Source organism: Podarcis erhardii (genome assembly GCF_964252035.2).
Source record: "Podarcis erhardii genome assembly, chromosome: 13".
Taxonomy (NCBI): Eukaryota; Metazoa; Chordata; class Lepidosauria; order Squamata; family Lacertidae; genus Podarcis; species Podarcis erhardii.
Genome location: NC_138502.1, coordinates 12,121,529 through 12,139,689, shown reverse-complemented (window position 1 = coordinate 12,139,689; position 18,161 = coordinate 12,121,529). Strand labels below are relative to the sequence as shown.

At 42.1% G+C, this 18,161-nt stretch overlaps 2 protein-coding genes across 3 annotated transcripts in view; one reads left to right on the top strand and one right to left on the bottom strand.

Moving 5' to 3' along the window:
* The window catches only part of LOC309326512 (C-type lectin BfL-2-like), a 79,513-nt gene that overhangs the window by 6,851 nt on the left and 54,501 nt on the right, over window positions 1–18,161 (top strand). The gene's annotated exons all lie outside the window — the stretch shown is intronic.
* LOC309327690 (regenerating islet-derived protein 4-like) lies at window positions 6,952–16,418 on the bottom strand. Of its 2 annotated transcripts, none has more exons than XM_081837074.1 (7): window positions 16,185–16,418; window positions 14,146–14,222; window positions 11,981–12,050; window positions 11,067–11,155; window positions 9,721–9,861; window positions 9,224–9,344; window positions 6,952–7,576 (listed from the first exon to the last, which is right to left on the bottom strand). In XM_081837074.1, the coding sequence occupies exons 2-7, from the start codon at window positions 14,215–14,217 to the stop codon at window positions 7,503–7,505; spliced, it is 567 nt and encodes a 188-aa protein (XP_081693200.1). In that variant the 5' UTR covers window positions 14,218–14,222; window positions 16,185–16,418; the 3' UTR covers window positions 6,952–7,502. The 2 variants fall into 2 exon arrangements, with proteins under 2 accessions (XP_081693200.1, XP_081693201.1); XM_081837075.1 differs by having other exon boundaries at window positions 6,958–7,570.

Sequence of the window (18,161 nt, the reverse complement as noted above, 5' to 3'; positions counted from 1 at the left end):
AATCTGACCCAATCGCCTTCTAAATCTGGCTTGCGGACAGTCCGGGAACCAGCGTGTTTTTACATGAGTAGAATGTGTCTTTTTATTTAAAATGCATCTCTGGGTTATTTGTGGGGCATAGGAATTTCTTCATTTTTTATTTTTATTTTTTCAAAACATGGTCCGGCCCCCCATAAGGTCTGAGGGACAGTGGACTGGCCCCCTGCTGAAAAAGTTTGTTGACCCCTGTGCTCAAGCATCAGAACTTTACCTGAAAGAATTAGCAAATTGTGCTTTCTGGTTTTCCTACAAGAAATGTTTTTGAAAATTGAAGTTAGAAATTGGGGAGGGAGTTGCATGCAGTTAGCATTGCCTAGGGCACAAATAGCCTAACACCAGCACTGCCTACCAAACAGCTATAAGCCCAGAAGAAAATCTCTTATTGGTGCCAGTTCTCATTTGCTACCATTGTAGGGCTAACAGCATTTTGTGCATGCCTGTGACATCAAACACATGCCTAGCACTGTGCATTCCAAGCAGTGTGATCCTAACATCCCAAGTGCAGAGGAGGAGGAGGAGGAGGAGGAAGAGGAGCTGGTGCTTGGGTTGCTTGGAGTACACCACGTCAGGAGGAGCTGAGGCCTCTTTCTCTGGCAGCTGCAGAAGGAGAGGCAGCCACAGACGTAGCTGCCCTGCGCATAACCTCCTCCACCCCTGAACATTGAAGGGGCTCAGCTATGGCCCCAGAATTATTCAGGGGCCCCAAAGTGCTCAGCCACACACACACCCTGAGCTGGCACTTCTGGAAGGAAATAAATGGCAGAAAACTAAAAAGTATCTATGGTGGCCTGATGCAAAAGTTGACTGGGCTCCTGCCAGAGGCTGATTTGGGGGAGCATGACTGGTTCAGTTACCCTGAGCATGGAGCCCTGGGAGCACCTCAGATTTGGCCCACAATGATGATGTAGAACGGAGGACAAAGGGGTGCCGGATTTTGGCATCACACAAGGCACTGCTGAAATGGGAGACCCCCAAGGTCTGCCATTGGTCCTGTGCTTCTAAGTTCTGCAGAAGAAGAAACTTGAGCAGCTGCGGCTCATTGCGCAAGCTATGCAAACCAACTTCATGGCTGCCAATGCGTGTGCCACCCACCATTATAGCTAAGTCACACTGGTTGAGAAATATTGGCAGATGGTGTGCTGGTCAGATCGAGATAATAGTTTACAAAATCCCTGCAATGTACCCCAGTGTTCTTATCTCCATATTTGCATAGAAAGGCACCTTATGAATAAATGAATTTAGTGTTGCTGCTAATCCTTAAGGCCCCCTAGAAATGTCCAATGCCATTCTGCTGCCCAAACCCCAGACGCATCCTACCTTACACTTTCTGAGTACCTTGGCTGCTTGGATCCCTCTGAAAGAACAATTCTGGATGGTTGAGAGGTGGGATATCAGTATGATATATGCATAGGTTGGGGAAAATAAATCTGAGCAAGATGAAGGCACTGTGAGTAAGTGGTTCCTGTATCCGAATGGGTGGAAGGAGAAAGTATACAGTCTGAGGATGCTCCTTGATCCCGCTTTCTCACTGGAAGCCCAGATATCCCCTGTAGATCAGAAAACAACAGGTTCGACAGTGGGTTGGTGCAATGCACCATATTCAAGGCTTCCCTCACACTTGAGCTGGAAGTTGGTTACTGCAAAATGCTGCAGCACAGTTGCTGACTCCGTATTATTATTATTATTATTATTATACCCTGCCCATCTGGCTGGGTTTCCCCAGCCACTCTGGGCGGCTCCCAACAGAATACTAAATACAGAATAGAACTTCAAACTTTAAAACCTTCGCAATACAGGGCTGCCTTCAGATGTCTTCTAAAAGTCAGGTAGTTGTTTATTTCCTTGACATCTGATGGCAGGGTGTTCCAAAGGGCGGGTGCCACTACCAAGAAGGCCCTCTGCCTGGTTCCCTGTAATCTCACTTCTCGCAGTGAGGGAACCACCAGAAGGCCCTCAGAGCTGGACCTCAGAGTCCGTGCTGAACGATGGGGGTGGAGACATTCCTTCATGTCTACTGGGCCGAGGCTGTTTAGGGCTTTAAAGGTCAGCACCAACACTTTGAATTGTGCTCGGAAACGTACTGGGAGCCAATGTAGCTCTTTCAGGACTGGTGTTATATCTTCTCGGTGGCCATTCCCAGTCACCAGTCTGGCTGCCACATTCTGTATTAGTTGTAGTTTCTGCGTCACCTTCAAAGGTAGCCCCACGTAGAGCACATTGCAGAAATCCAAGCAGTTCCACTGCTTAGAGATCTGCAATGCTTGCCAATTTGCAACTAGAGACCATGTTCATTGCAGGCTTATCCAAACTTCTGCATGTCCCGTGGCTAGAAAGCACGGGTCTGAGCAGTTTTCCACTTTACCCGTGTTTTCTAGGCACATGTCCAAGTGGTTTTCCCTTTGCCCTACTCTCCAGAAAATAGGTGGGGCCATTCTCCCAGCTCAGTAGACAAAGATAGAATTTGGAATAGAGTTTGGGAGTTGTGTGACCTAGAAGCAAGCCAGAGAGAGAGTCTGAGCAAAGTTTGAGAGCCGTGTTTGATTTCTGCTTGAATCCAAGCTTGTGGCAATGACAGAAACAAGAACCTTTCGTTGACACTGTGAACTCCTGCATCCTAGGCTCAGGTTGTATACATGTATAAATGAGCCCTATATCATAAAGACATTACAGTCGCCGCTGTGCCTCATTGTCCAAAAGGAACCACAAACTCTGGGTAAGTGCCCAGAACTCCTGGAATCTCACACTGCTTGGAGAGTTGAGTGGTGTGCAACAATTTTAAGCCTGAACTTTTTGCGGCTACTTTTCCTGAGGGATCAATGCTCAGTGCATAGATTGGAAAACACCTATGGCTTTTAAAAATAACTTTTATTTTTAAAAAAACCGACCAGAAGCTTTTTTATTAGGAATTGTAGGTGCTGATATTCCAAAGGAGCAGGAAAGACATTTTATGTATGCAACAACAGCCACATGGATGCTACTAGCCCAGAGATGGAAAGAAGACAAAGTCCCTACCAGAGAAGAATGGCAAATAAAGCTGTTGAAATAGCAAAACTGACCAGAAAGCTCAGGAACTAATAATACCAAAACTTCAATAAAGAATGGAGGGGAATTTTAATTTACTTGAGAGACCACTGTAAGCAGATAAAAACATTAGCAGGATTACAATAACACTTGTAATGTAGAAGATATTATGGATAAAATGGAGACACCTAAAATTTGGATGATGAGATAATATGCAGTTGAAAAGGTTTATAATAGGACGCATGGAGGGAAAGGTGGGAAGTCTAGAGATTTGGAGAAATCTCCAAATATGGATATGTATTTTGTATTGTTATAATTGTAAAATCAAATAAAAATTATTTCAAAAAGAAGAAAAGAAAATACCTGTAGAGTTAAAATCGAGATGTGGAAATATGGAAATATCGATGAGATTTGGACATGCTTCAAGTTTCAGACTATGGGAAGTCATAAAATTAAAAATTACAATTAGGAAGATAATTTGACCTTTTTATTTTAGTTTTTTAGTTTTTTGGATTATGATTTGATATGTCAATTGGATGTCTTTTATTGGAAAATTAATAAAAATGATCTAACAAAAAAAGAAAAGAAAACATCTGTGACTTCAGGTTACCTTTGGTAATTTTCATCTTGGGCCGGCCCTGCTATTCGGTGTCAAGGGCGGCCAGAGGCAAAAGGTGGTAGGGCTCCTGCACATCTAACAGTGTCCTGCAAAAGAAGGGACTTGAGCAACTGTAGCTCATTGTGCAAGCCAACTATGTGGTTGGCCATGCCTGCTCTACCACTATAGCCAAGTCACCCATGTTAAGAAATAGTTGCAGCTGGTTTGCCATACAAAAGCAATTGCGCAACTTTTGATAAGGATCATGGGGCATGGCTGACCTTGTGGTTTCCAACAGTTATTTGCAATTATCCACACTTGGGAGAGAGATAACAGCTTCTAACATCCCTTGTAATGCAGCTTGGTGTAAGTTACAGGTTGGAAGTCTGGTTGAGAGAGTTTATTTATTTCGTAAAAATTATACACCGTTAGATTGTGAAAAACCTCAAAGCAGTTTACCATAGATAAAACAGTGAAATCAAGAAATATTTACAGCCCTGCTTTAAAACATACACAAGTTAAAATACCAAAACAGATCAAAATTACCACCATTATCTAAGCATATGAGTAGGCTTGTCTAAACAGGAATGTTTTTAGCAGGATGTGTGTGGATATGTAATCATATATGTGTTATGGGTATATGAGCACCATGCGACAGTGAGAATGAACAACATTGATTCAGATCTCTTGCCAAATGGAAGCAAGGTTGTCCCCTTTCCTCTCTCCTTTTTGCTCTCTCTCTACTATAGGAAGCTTTGGCTGCATTGATCAAAGAAAATGATCTGACTCAAGGAATTAAAATAAAGGACAGGACACACAAAATAAGCTTATTTGTGGGTGGTGTCAAATCCTAAGGAGATCTGAAAGCAATCAAAGAGCCTGTTAAAATCAGTGTCAGCTAAAATGAGGGAAACTTTGCTAAGGCTTCTTCAGAGATGGTATCTCCACACCTCCAAGATTGTCCTGCCTGACTAATAATGTAGACCCCAGCTGCTGGAGGGGGTATATCATTCAAGGATCTTATCTTCATCTGTGGTGGAGTCGTAGTTGAATGCTCAACTATTCACCCGATGCGTTCAGAGAAATAAGCCCCATTTTCAATACAAATGCTTCTATGTCTCTTATGTTGGCATTACTTGGGTTATGGGAAGATAAACTTCCAAGATTACACATAAAAACCTATGGAGCTTTTTTTTTTGTGGCAGCTAGAATGAAAATCACTCAATGCTGGTGGAATGCGGAGGGTCTTACTTTGGACTAGGGCTGGCCCTCTTACATCTGTAATCAATAAAGTTGTGGCCTGATTTGATCCAAAAGGTAATTTTGTTCTGTCTGATTCTCTCTGGAAGTTGGGCAATGGGGGTGGGGTGCCTGACCACACAAGTACAGGAGCTGTGCTGCAGCTGACCTGTACTGACTGTTGTCCGGCAAGAGTTCATATTCATCTTTACCCTCTAGAAAATCAGTCACCATTGGAGTGGCTACTTGCTTGGTTTCTTTCAGCCCTAGGCTGTCAAGAAATTCAATAACCTTTTGCTTTTGACTTAGGAGATAAGAGCCAAGCTCTTCTCTCACTATTTGAAAAGAAACAGTTCCCATTTCCTTTACCTCTACAGTCGTACCATGGTTTTCAAACAGCTTAGTTCTCAAACATTTTGGCTCCGGAATGATTGAAACCCGGAAGTGACTTCCTGTTTTCGAACATTCTTTTGGAAGCCGAATGACTCACAGGGCTTCTGCGGCTTCCTGCAGCCAATCAGAAGCCGCGCTTTGGTTTCCAAACATTTTGGAAGTTGAACAAACTTCCGGAACGGAGTCCATTCAACTTCCAAGGTACGACTGTACTTCTTTGCTCAGGTATTCCACAACCTCTGTATAGTCTTGGTTATTCTCAGTTACAATCATTAGATTATCCACAAATGCCAAAACGTAAGAAAACTATTTATTTTTTGCACTTGGTTTGCACACACATGTCTGCATGACCTTGTGTGTACCCCAGCTCTTTGAGCATGCTCTATAGTTTCTCATTCCATGCTCCAGCAGCATATTTTAATCCATAAAGCCCCTTCTGAAGTTTGCATACTAGATGCACTTTGGTTTGATAAAACATTGGGGCTGTTCCATATAAATCTCTTCCTAGATCTGGCCGTGCAAAAATGTGGCTATAGAAGACTGGTTATCCCACACTGTGAGGACTCTCCTAAGAACTCAGCACCCTTACCAAAGTGCATTTCCCATAATTCTTTGGACGAAGCTATAACTGTGATGTAAAGAGTGCTTTAAATGTATGGTGTTGAGGAGAGGTCAAAGTTAGAAACAGAATTGCTAGAACCCAATACCAAGAATTTGTCTAGAATGTATAATCTGCTGCTAAAATGGAATACACAGGATGAAACGGTTAAATCAGCTATGATTAAGTGGGCACAGGATATTGGTCATGATATTATGTTTACTGACTGGGAGCAGTTATGGACCACAGGTATTAAATTTACGGCATGCAGTGCCCTGAAAGAGAACATAATGAAAATGATCTATAGGTGGTACATGACTCCAGTCAAGCTTGCAAAGATATATCATTTGCCCAATAACAATTGTTGGAAGTGCAATGAATGTGAAGGAACTTTTTATCACCTTTGGTGGACCTGCCCAAAGATTAAGGCCTACTGGGAAATGATCTATAATGAAATTAAGAAAATCCTTAAGTGGACATTTGTAAAGAAACCGGAGGCTTTTCTCCTGGGCATGGTCGGCCAATTGGTACCAAAGAAAGATAGGACCTTTTTTATGTATGCAACAACAGCAGCAAGAATCCTTTTGGCGAAGTATTGGAAGACTAAAGAATTACCTACTCTGGAAGAATGGCAGACCAAGGTGACTGAATTTATGGGATTGGCAGAGATGACCGGCAGAATTCGTGACCAGAAGAAAGAGACAGTGGAGGAGGACTGGAAAAAATTTAAAATCTATCTTAAAAATTGTTGTAAAATTTCGGAATGTTAAGATGTCAAGGGATTGGATACAAAGAATTACAGCTATAAATTGAAATTTATAAAATAGAATTTTTTTAAAGAGAATTAAATATAAAAATGGGATGAAGAATTGCTAAAAATTTTTAAAATTTGGATGCAGGGAAGGGGAGGTTTGGGGAAGTCGTGTTATGTTTATTTGTTTTTTGTTTATGTTGTAAAATCAATAAAAATTATTTTAAAAAAAATAAAAAATAAATGTATGGTGTTGAAGTGACCTTGGTGTCAGATGTCAATGTCTGTGGTATAGTGTGTATGCCACAGAGGACAGGAAATTGCATAGGTGCAGCTGGCAATGTAGGGTTGCTTCAATCAAAGCACCATCTAGTGAAATGTTCTCTTGTACTTTCACACTTATGAAAGGAGACCCTTGCAGTCCACCTTAGGTGTTCCAAGATAAATCTCCAGCATCTACAGGTGGGACAGAGAATGTCCCCTGTCTGAATGAACCTGGAAATCCACTGCCATTCAATGTGCCTATTATTGAGTTAGATGGACCTATGGTCTGATTTGGTATAAGCCAACTTCCTATATATTTCTTGGATGATCATCTTAGAACAGTCTGAGCGGATTGCGAAAGACAGAATCACACCAGGAAATATGTGCATCCAAGAGAATTTATTAAGTTCATAGTGGGGTATAGGCACAAGAAAAATTTGTGGAGAAGAGGGGAACCAAAGTGGCAGCTCTTCAGTTATGGTCATTTTTAAAGTGATGAATGAGAACCCCTCTTTCACTTTGAGGACTGGAAGAGTTGGTACTGAGATCAGAAAGATTTCCAGTGGGCTAGAGTCCAGCGAAGGGAACTACAATCTTCTTTAGGGTGATTGTTTACAGACAAAGGCATTTTTCACTTTACAGGTAACAGCATTCCACTTCTCAAAATCTAAAACTCAAAAGACATGGCACAAATTATTTCTTGTTGCTCATTATTTAACGACCTGTTCCATGTGGTCTAGAGCAAACAGGAAGATTCAGATCCATCCAGGAGGCCCACCTTCTGTAGGTCACTTGAAGTGGGTGGCCCACCTGTTGATCTCCAGACATCAAACTCGAAGTGTACTCCTGATCCTAAATATGCAACTAAATTCAGCGTTTTTTTGAATATTGCACCTTTTTTATATCACTGTTCAGGGAAACAGAAAAAGGCACCAAATTCAAAAACTGCAAATGTTTGCTGCAATGGAAGAATGGGGAGCCCAGTTGGTTTGTTTCAGTGTTTAGAATGAACAACCGGTAGATCAATTGAACAAAGTTCAATGAATTATTTCAAAAATCTCTGAACTGCACCTGAATTCCCATAATCCCCGCACCTGAATTTCCATAATTAAGTTCATTTTGAGGCAGAATTTTGTAGCATTTCTAATTTATCTTCATGTTCACTCCTCCTTTCCCCACCCTATCAGTCTCTTAGCTTTCAGTTAAAAAAAAAGTCAGACAGACATCTGGGGAAAAGTTAGAAAGTGAAATGTGGAGACAATGTTCTAATGTGCTGCTGTTACTAAGGACACCAGTAAATTAATCACAGTTGATATGCAGTCAAAAAGGAGGAGTGTAAGACATTTCCTGTATCTTCCCTGCTGAGGATATTTGCTGTCTTCCAGCAGGAGCAGCTTTCAGCAAGACGTACAGACCAATGAACAAAGCAAATTATGCTTCATGCCTTATATTGTGTGGTTTTTCTAGTATGGAAATGTTTAACCTGTTGACATTTTGCCTGTGAGACATCTTATTTCATGTATGTGGCTCCTGATTTACCTTTTTACTTTATAACATTCTGAACACTAAAAAAAAATAGCTGAGAGTGAACTATTTATGAACTGCAAAGTTGATTTGGATGAATTTGAACTGAACTAGTTTGCTGTGCAAAAGAATAAACCTGAACAAGAACTAGTTCCTTTTAAAAAATGAAGTTTCCAATCACTGGTTTGCTTATAATTCTTCCTTCAGAGCCTCAGCTTGAATCCAAGTTTTCCTTGAATGCCTGACATCATACGATATCAGGCCCATGAAAAGCAGGCATGGTTTACACCAAACAGCCTGGCCAGGGCAAACTCCAAGGCCTGGAAGGACTAATTAGACTTCCAGGCGAAACCTTCCCCACCCCTGGTCTGGAGGAAGTAAGTTTCTTAGAATCTCAGTTTTCATTTATGAAAAGCAAAAGCTTCTAGCCCTCATGGCTGAAATTAGTTTTGTAAAGGAAAAATAATATAGAAATCATTCTAAGTTTCAGAAGCTCCCGATTATACAATTTTGGCACCCTTTACTTAAGACTTTCCCCAGTTTCCCCACATTTGGCCCTAACAATTTCTTGAAGGAATACACTAGAAAAAAATATAATGTAACCCAGACTTTAGCAACCAATGCTTTCAAAATGTGTAGTAATCCTACACTATATTATGCAGACTGGCTGTAGCCGAAGCCTTCAGCTCCTGATTTAGTCAGAAACAACCCTAAAAAAAGTTGGAACTGATGGAGAAAGCAGGAGGTAGTGGAGAATCCAAAACCTTTTATCTGTTCCTGCAAATGGCTTGCTTACCTCTCTGTTCCTTCAGCTCTACACAAAACCTATTTGCAACTGGAACAAACAGGCCTGGCTGGTTTACATTCCAGCTTGCGAAATTGAAGGGAGAATTATCAGCCCACTTCCACTTCCTGTTCTGCAGGAATGAGACGAAGAGATTGTGTGATTAAAGAAGAGAGTTGTTGTTGTTTAGTCGTTTAGTTGTGTCCGACTCTTTGTGACCCCATGGACCAGAGCACGCCAGGCACTCCTGTCTTCCACTGCCTCCCGGAGTTTGGTCAGACTCATGTTTGAAAGAAGAGAGTAGCCCACCACAAAAACGGGAGAGTTTGACCAACTGGAAATTACTGTTTGTTATGGCGGAGACATTTGAGGAGAACCCCATCCCACCATAGAAAATAAAGGAGAATTTGTGTATGGAGTTCAGACTAGGAAATTGTTGAGATAATTGCGTTGCTAAAGAGCCCCATCTCTGATGACAATCAGGAACAAGCTATGTGAAAGCAGCTCACTTGCAAAGGATCATAGAGTCCAATCCAGACATCTGTGCGTGTTTTCTGTTGTGCTAAGATGTACTTGGCTACAATGGAAGATTCTTTCTGATTGAGGATGGAGGCAAGATGGACCCTACGGCCATAGCTCTGGCAGTCAACCTAAAAATGGAAAAGGAATTAGAGAAGCTCTGCTACCATTATCATATCTCACCAGTAAGATTATTGCAGAGTTGGAGCTTGCCAGTGTCAGATCAATTTCCTTGCATCGAAGTTTTTAATATTTTCTGAATTAGACTTTCTTGAGTATTTTTAAGATGAACAGGTCTTCCCAGAATATTATAAGGCAATGCTGTTCCATACTAACTTGTGTGATACAATGTTATTGAGCCTGTCAGTATTTTGCTGGAGGAATTTAAGCACATACCAGAAAATGTTACGTTTGCACAATTAGAATGCTTTAAAGCATCATCTTGGCACAATAAATCTACTTCTAAAAAGAAACAAAAAATAATTGTGGCTAGGAAAGTAATGGGGAAGTGGATTGAAAAATATGGGATCTTTGGAAGATGTATAAACACTCCCACAAGCAACTCAGGATGAATATTCAGTGTTCTATAATCTCCCTGCAAACAAATCAGAATGAATGGGTGAAAAAATATGCAACCCAACCCTCATGCAAACTGCAAGAGAATCAGGATGAATACCCAATGGATAGGTCATCTGGAAGAGCCTTAAATTTGTCTTTGTACAACCCCAGATTCAGAAGCATCTTTATTTGCAATTTTACAAACATTTCAGGGAAAGAGAACATATGGTTGGATATATACAATGAAACTTGACCTTGAGGGATTGGCTTTGGAATCTCTGCTCAGTAGAAGAGCAACGTGGGGGCGGTCCGCCCCAGGTGTCATCTTGAGGGGGGTGACATTCGGTGTGCCGCCCGCGATGGCTCCCAAGCCTCCCCCAACTCCTGAGCTGTCAATATGAAGGGGGAAGGCCGCCAGCAAAGTGGCACAGCTCTCCCCCTTCCCCAACGGCTCAGGGGAGAGTCGCGGGTTGGCAGCTAGCCCCTGAGCATGGCTAGCGCCCTGGGATGCACATGGCTAGCCCCACCCCTGGGTGCACAGCATGTGTGCCACTCCAGGTGCCAGAGCACCTAGCTCCGCCTCTGTGTCTGCTTTGTTTCTGCTTGAGCTCTGCAACTCAGATGATCAGACTCCATCTAACCAGCTGAGTTCCCTTCCTTTTGTGGTCAGCCCTCTTTTGTTAATTCAAAAGTATCAGCTAGATGTTGTCATGGGACTGCCCATGCTGATTGCCTTTCTCATTGTATTATGCCTTGGTTGGTGAGAAACTCCTCTTACCTCAGCATCAGCCCATGTCATCAGCTTTTCAATATATGCATAGCAGTTGCCCTGATTTTCCAGCCATCCATTGGGACAGGCAGCCTTGGCTGTTTTAGAGAGAAGGAAATGAGGGGAAATAAGGGATTATAACAGTAAGCAGGTTGTTCTGAGTGCGACATTACGTATATCATTGGTGATTCCATTTAGAAAGCACAAGTTATTTAGAAACCAGTGAATAGAGATCTTGTTAATATTAAAAGTTTAATTTGCATAAAATGTATGCACTGAAGTTTGCATTTGCAAATGTTTGCATTTGCAAAGCAGGGAAGTTTGCATTAAGCAAGAGGTTTCACTCTAGCTGAAAGCGGAATGCTGGTGTTTTTCCATTTAAGAGGGTTTGATTTACCTGATCACTCTTCTCTGGAAACCCAAGTAGATCCCTCATCAGCAGGAAGTTGAAACCTGAGAAACTCAGTATCTTTGTGTTGTGGGAAGCCAGCAGAGAGATTGCCAGCTCAGCGTGTTGGGAGAAGGAGCCTCCAGCATAATGGAGTATGTCTCTGAGATTGGACTGTATTAAAGGATTTAAAAGACTGAACTGCATTGCTGCTACTTGAGTGCAATGTGTAACTTTGTATTTTTGTTCTTTGTAACATTTATATGCCACTAGTTTTTAGACTGCTCTGCAGCAAAGCTTTGAAACTAATTCTTGGGATGGAAAGTTCATTTATTTCTGCACAAGGTCCAGATCAGAGATTCCGCTGACCAATTCCAATAAATTATGTCTAATTTGAACTCTCCTGCTTCCGTGTTCTAATAGGCTTAGCTGGGTTGTCATCCCTTGAAAATCCACTAAGTACTTTCATTCTCATGACTGCTTAATTTCAGTGAAGATTTCTGGGAAATTCTCAGGTGTTTGCTAAAATGCTCACCAGGACTGGAGACCAGGATTCCAAGAAGGCAAAGGCTGAAGTAGGTGACAAATCCCATCTTCTCACTGACCTTTTGGAAAAGAGGAATGTACAGTCAATTCAAGCGGTGTGTTGTCAATTTTGCCATTCAGCCAATGTGGGAAGGAAGGAAGGAAGGAAGGAAGGAAGGAAGGAAGGAAGGAAGGAAGGAAGGAGAGATAAATATTTTATATCCTATAATCACATTTCTCCTTTATTTGAACTTCCATGAACTGAGAAGCTTAAAGAAAGAAAAGAAAACCTGAACTTAACAGAATGTTAAGATCTGGAAAGACCAACTGCTCAGGGCAGGAATCTACACCATCTCTGATTGTCCCCAGCAGATAATAATCCAGCCTCTGCTTATATACCTATGCATTTTGCTCCATTGTCGAAGAACTCATACCTTTGTGGATTGTCTCCTATTCTTCAGCTAAAATCTACTCGCCTGAAATTTCCACCCATTTAGCTTTGTCCTATGGTGCAAGGGAGAACAAGTCTGCTCTATCTTTTTTGAGACAGCCCTTCAGATATTTGAACGCTGCTATGCTTAATCTCTTTAATCTTCATTTATGGGGGGAACACCTGAGTTGACATAGTTATGTCCTGTTTTTGAAGAAAAACTAAGATCATGTCAGCGTGTGGATGTATGAGAGGTTTTTTTTAATCCAAACTGGAAGGAAAATGTTGCATTATTATTATTATTATTATTATTATTATTATTATTATCATCATTATTATTATAATGTAGTGCCACAAGGAGGAAAACAGTGCATGCTGGCAATCTTGTAGGGCCATTTCACCCATTACACAGTAGCAAACCCAGCAAAGGGAAAGCCCTAGGTTGTCCCTCAATGGGGTATTTTTCTCTATAATATGTATATCCTGAATGCAACCCAAGATCAGAGGGGAAATCAGAGAGACCAAGTCTACTATGTCTACCTGTCAGGTTTCAGGGAATCCGATCCCCCCTCCCTCATGGCTGGCTGCCAGAAATGGGAAAACAAGGTGTTCTTGCAAAGATAATTTATTCAATATTCACAGAGACATAGGATGTCGCCTCTCAGATAATGGTGTTGCTCCAAATAAGTCCCACCCCTCCCTCTCTCCTATTATACATCATTCCTACATCAGCTAATCTGTGTGTTCTGCCTCTGAGCTTTCTGTTCTCCTACTCTCAATGCCCACCAGGACCTGAGAGGGGAGTTCAGGAATGCTTCCTAAAGACACTGAGTCTGTCAGCTGTCTCTCCCCTAGTTCTTTTTCCTCCTCCTGCTTGTCATCCAGTATCTCCCAGCTTCTCCCCTCTGCAGCCTCCGAATTATTACCTTCTGCAAACCACTGTTCTAAATCTATGCTGTCTCCTCTTGGAAGGGCAGAAGAAGGGGGGAGCGGTCTCCACCATTCCTCCTCAGTCCAGTCTCCTAGGACCTCCCTGACTCCAACAAGACTGTGTCCAGAGGTGATCATCTGTGCTCTCCCCCTTTACATTTTCTATCACTTAATCATTGTCATGAGGGCAACCTGGGATAAAAGGGGCAGTGCACATACACCAAGGCCAGATGGTACACCAGTCTTCAGAATTTTTTAATTAATTTAATCTATCTAGGAGCTCTCAAACATTTATCACATTCACACATGCTCTGTAGGGATATATATTTACCAAAGACTGCTGCTCTGTCTGATTAGATGGCTGTCAATGGACAGGTCCTCCAGGTGTTGCTACAAAGGTCTTCGACCCAAAACGGGTCTGTCTCCAGAGTTCTTATACTCTCTGCTCAATCTCTTATTATGTGTCAGGTGGATGAATATGTTGATTGCAGAGCTTTTGGATTATGTGTCCCTTTTCTGGCAGTGTGATCCATCTCTATCCTTGTCCCTGTGTCTCTAGCAAAAAGGACACAATGGTCCTGCAATGTGACATTTCTTCTTCCAAGGAATATTGTTCCTTAAAAGAAAGTCCTGGTGATCTGCAATGGCCATCAGTCACCAGGACTTGCTGTTCCTCTTTGGCAACCTTGCAGGTATTGACTTTTCATTCCAAACATCCATCTAACCTTCTCTCATTCATACAAGTTGCAATGAATTACATTAAAAATAATTCATGTGATAAGTGTAGTGGAGACTTGTTATTTTGAAAATAACACCTGGTATGGTGTGCGACAATCCCCTTTTTGGTCCTGAAATGTTCTTCCAGGTGAAAACCAAGGCCAAGGCATCAGTTCTGAAAAATAAAGTATTGATTGAATCTACTCAGGAGCTCTCGATCATACCACATGTTCACACATGTTCTGCAGGGATATAGTACCCAAGAAGAATTGTTATGTGTATGACTGCATTCCCAAGGCAATATATTCCATTTTCCTGACCATTTGCTAACTGTTAACTTGTACATTACATTCAAGCATTTGCAAGCTTCTGGAAACCTAGTGGAATAAACCACAAGTTTAGCATTTATTTTTGTGCGGTTTCCTTCGAGGGGGGAAATATATGTTTGCAAGCCTGGAATCCACTTGCAAGTCTGGAAGTCTGTTTAGGGCTATGCACCACCTGAGGCCATACAAGTTGCTCCACAAGTGCCTTTCCCAAAAGAAAGATGTTTGCAGGGCATCACACACACAAACACACACACCGGTTTGGTCAATGGGCATAGATGAAGCTCCACTATACCCTTTCTTTTAGAAAAACTGCTTGCAGAGCACTACTGGTGTGAATAAAATTTAGCTGGACATATCAGTATACAGTGTGGTTAAGAGCGGTAGTCTTGTAATCTGGGGAACCGGATTCGTGTCCCTGCTCCTCCACATGCAGCTGCTGGGTGACCTTGAGCTAGTCACACTTCTCTGAAGTCTCTCAGCCTCACTCACCTCACAGAGTGTTTGTTGGGGGGGAGGAAGGGAAAGGAGATTGTTAGCCACTTTGAGACTCCTTAGGGTAGTGATAAAGCAGATATCAAATCCAAACTCCTCTTCTTCTTCTACAGATGCATGAGCACATGACAACTGCAGATGCATGAGCACATGTAGCACTGGCCTTTTGATCAGTAAAACTAATGAAATAAACCCCTTGTGTTCAGGCTGCCCAAGTAGATTCCCAGTCTAATAGCACAGAGTGTTGTTAGACTGATCTTTGGGCTGCTTGTGCAAAGGTCTTCAACCTCAAATGGATGTGTCCCTGAGGTTATTACACTTAGTCTCGTACCATGTGACAAGCAGACTGATACAGTGTATTGTATATCTTTTGAATTATGAGCCCCTCTTCCGGCTACACAAATTAAAGATAATCATCTCTGGCCTTGTCTTGGTGTCTCTGTCTCTAGGCAAAAGGACACCATGTGGTCCTGCAACGTGGCATTTCTCCTTCCAAGGAATATAGTTTCTTAAAACAAAGTCCTGGTTCTTTGGAATGGCCATCGGTCACTGGGACTTGCTTCTTCTCTTTGGCAACTTTGTGGAGCTTGACCTTTCAAATATCATTCTCTTGCCATTTATACTCAGTTTATACCTGAATATGTTAAAATTAGTATCATTATCAAGACAACAAGCATATATCCACAAAATCTTCAGACTCGTTTTGCAAAATAGCATCTGACTTATTATGGTGTGTGACATGTATGCACCTCGGTACAAGTCATAGGTAGGGATAGAGTGGCTATACTAATGATTTTTATTGTTCTGGATATGATATATGATGCTACCTCTTCATTTCTATTTATCAGGACAGCTAGATGGAACTTCCGTCTTAAGGGTCAGTAGACTTCTGATTACAAGTGAGATCCTCCTCCCCAGTGCTATTTTTCTTGAAAAAGAGGTGCCAGAACTCACAATGAACGCCTCTCTTGTTCTCTTATAATGGCAATGGCACCCATCTGAGAGGTGCCAGAACTGAGTTCTGGCGAGTTCTGGCTGGAAGAAAGCCCTGCTCTTGCCCACTCCACAAAGACACACAGAGAATTCAAATCTCCATTTTTAGAGACAGTATATATCTCATTGCCAAAAAAGAAGAGGAAAAATTTGGACTCTCTTCTGGTCAGAGTTCAGGGGTTGCCAATGTGGTGCTCAGAGGCACCAGTTGCCTGCCAATGCCTTTTCTGTTATGTCATGCCCCTCATGGCAGCCATTTTGTGTAATCTGGTGTTATACCTTTCCAGTGCTATTTCTCTAGAAAAAGAGGTGCCAAAACTCACTATGAATGCCTCCATTGTTCTCCTATAATGGGGAAGGGCACCCACCTAAGAGGTGCCGGAACTCCGTTCCAGTGAGTTCTGGCTGAAAAAAAGCTATGCCTGTATCAGCCATTTTGTGTTACATCACATGCAGCTCAGCAGCCATTTTGTGACTGGCACCCATGGCCCTATCTCATAATTACAGATACGTCCAGTAAGCCAAAAATGTTGGTGGCCCCAACTTAGTCTATTAAAGACACCAGCAGTTCCCAGGATTCTTTATAGGAAGCCATGACTACTGAAGTTGTATAGAAGGAAGAGGAGGAGGAGGAGGAGGAGAAGGGGAAGAAGAATAGCAATTTTATTTATACCCTGTCCAGGCTGGGTTTCCCCAGCCACTCTGGGCAGCTTTCAACAGAGCATTAAAAACAGAAAAAAAAACTTCAAACATACATACATTTAAAGAAGATTGGGAAATGTTTATTGAATATATGGGTGAAAATTCTGTACACTTAAAAACGCTGGTAGAATTAAGATAAATTCAACAGTGTAGATGTTTTGATTTCTGTACTAATGGAATACTGAATGGTTATCTTATGTAAAAAGGGATTTATTGTATGCAAACTGAACCAGGGAAAGAGAAGAAGGGAAGTCATTGATTTAAGGTTGCTTAAATGAATATTCCAAAGTGTGTGTGTGTGTGTGTGTGTGTGTGTGTGTGTGTGTGTGTGAAATCCCAGAACTGTCTAATTCAGGTATACAACTCCCTTACCTGCCCCGCCCTCACTGAAACTCACAACAATATTTTTCCTAATGAAGGGCTAAATGACACAGCAGAAGTCCTTTAATGATTTAGTACAAATGGCACTCCTTGTAAGAACATGGTGTTTAAACAGTATATTCCTTTTGGAACCATGCAGAGCTACAGTACATTGAGATACCATTGAACAGTTTGTCTCTGAACTCAAACTCAAAGATAGTAATTGTGGAATTGGCTCTGCAGATACATCTGAGGGGAATGATCAGATTCTCCATCAAGTTATGGAAGCAGTCCATACTAAGAACATCACATTTAAAAAGGGTGAGATTCAGTCCAAACCTGAATCTGTGAAGTGCATGGGTCAGACAGTGACTGCAGCCATACAGCCAGAAGGGTAAGCTACTGTGCAGGAAGTAATAAAACAAGATTTCCATCTTAAAGCAGGGGAAGCGCTCATAAAGCATGGATGGCCACAGTATCTGAGAGATGTGTCCTTGCTGCAAAAACCCTTTTAGCATGTAAATGACTCCTTATGTTGTCTAGAAGTTAGGTAACTGTCTGTTGTCTGAAGTTACGTAACCGGGCCACATGACCCGGAAAGCTGTCTGTGGGCAAACGCTCCCTCGGTCTGAAAAGCAAAGGTAAAGGAAAAGGACCCCTGGTCAAAGGCGACTATGGGGTTGCGGCGCTCATCTCACTTTCGGGCCGAGGGAGCGGCATTTGTCCGCAGACAGCTTTCCAGGTCATGTGGCCAGCATGACTAAACTGCTTCTGGCACAACAGAACACTGTGACAAAACCAGAGCGCACGGAAACACTGTTTACCTTCCCGCTGTAATGGTACCTATTTATCTACTTGTACTGGTGTGCTTTTGAACTGCTAGGTTGACGGAAGCTGGGGCAGAGCAACGGGAGCTCACTCTGTCATGGGGATTTGAACCACCAACCTTCCGACCGGCAAGCCCAAGAGGCTCAGTGATTTAGACCACAGGCTCCCTCAGCCTGAAAGCGAGATGAGCACCGCAACCCCATAGTCCGCTTTGACTGGACTTAACCGCCCAGGGATCCTTTACCTTACCTTTACCTAGAAGTAAACTTTTATTTGGGAGACAGAGTGTCTCAAAGACAGAGTATCCTCTTGCAACTTATGACTCATCAGGACATTCAGATAACTAAAGCTAGAGCAAGCTGGCATATCCAGTGATAACTAGAAGGTGGGTAGAAGTTGTTGAGCTTGTG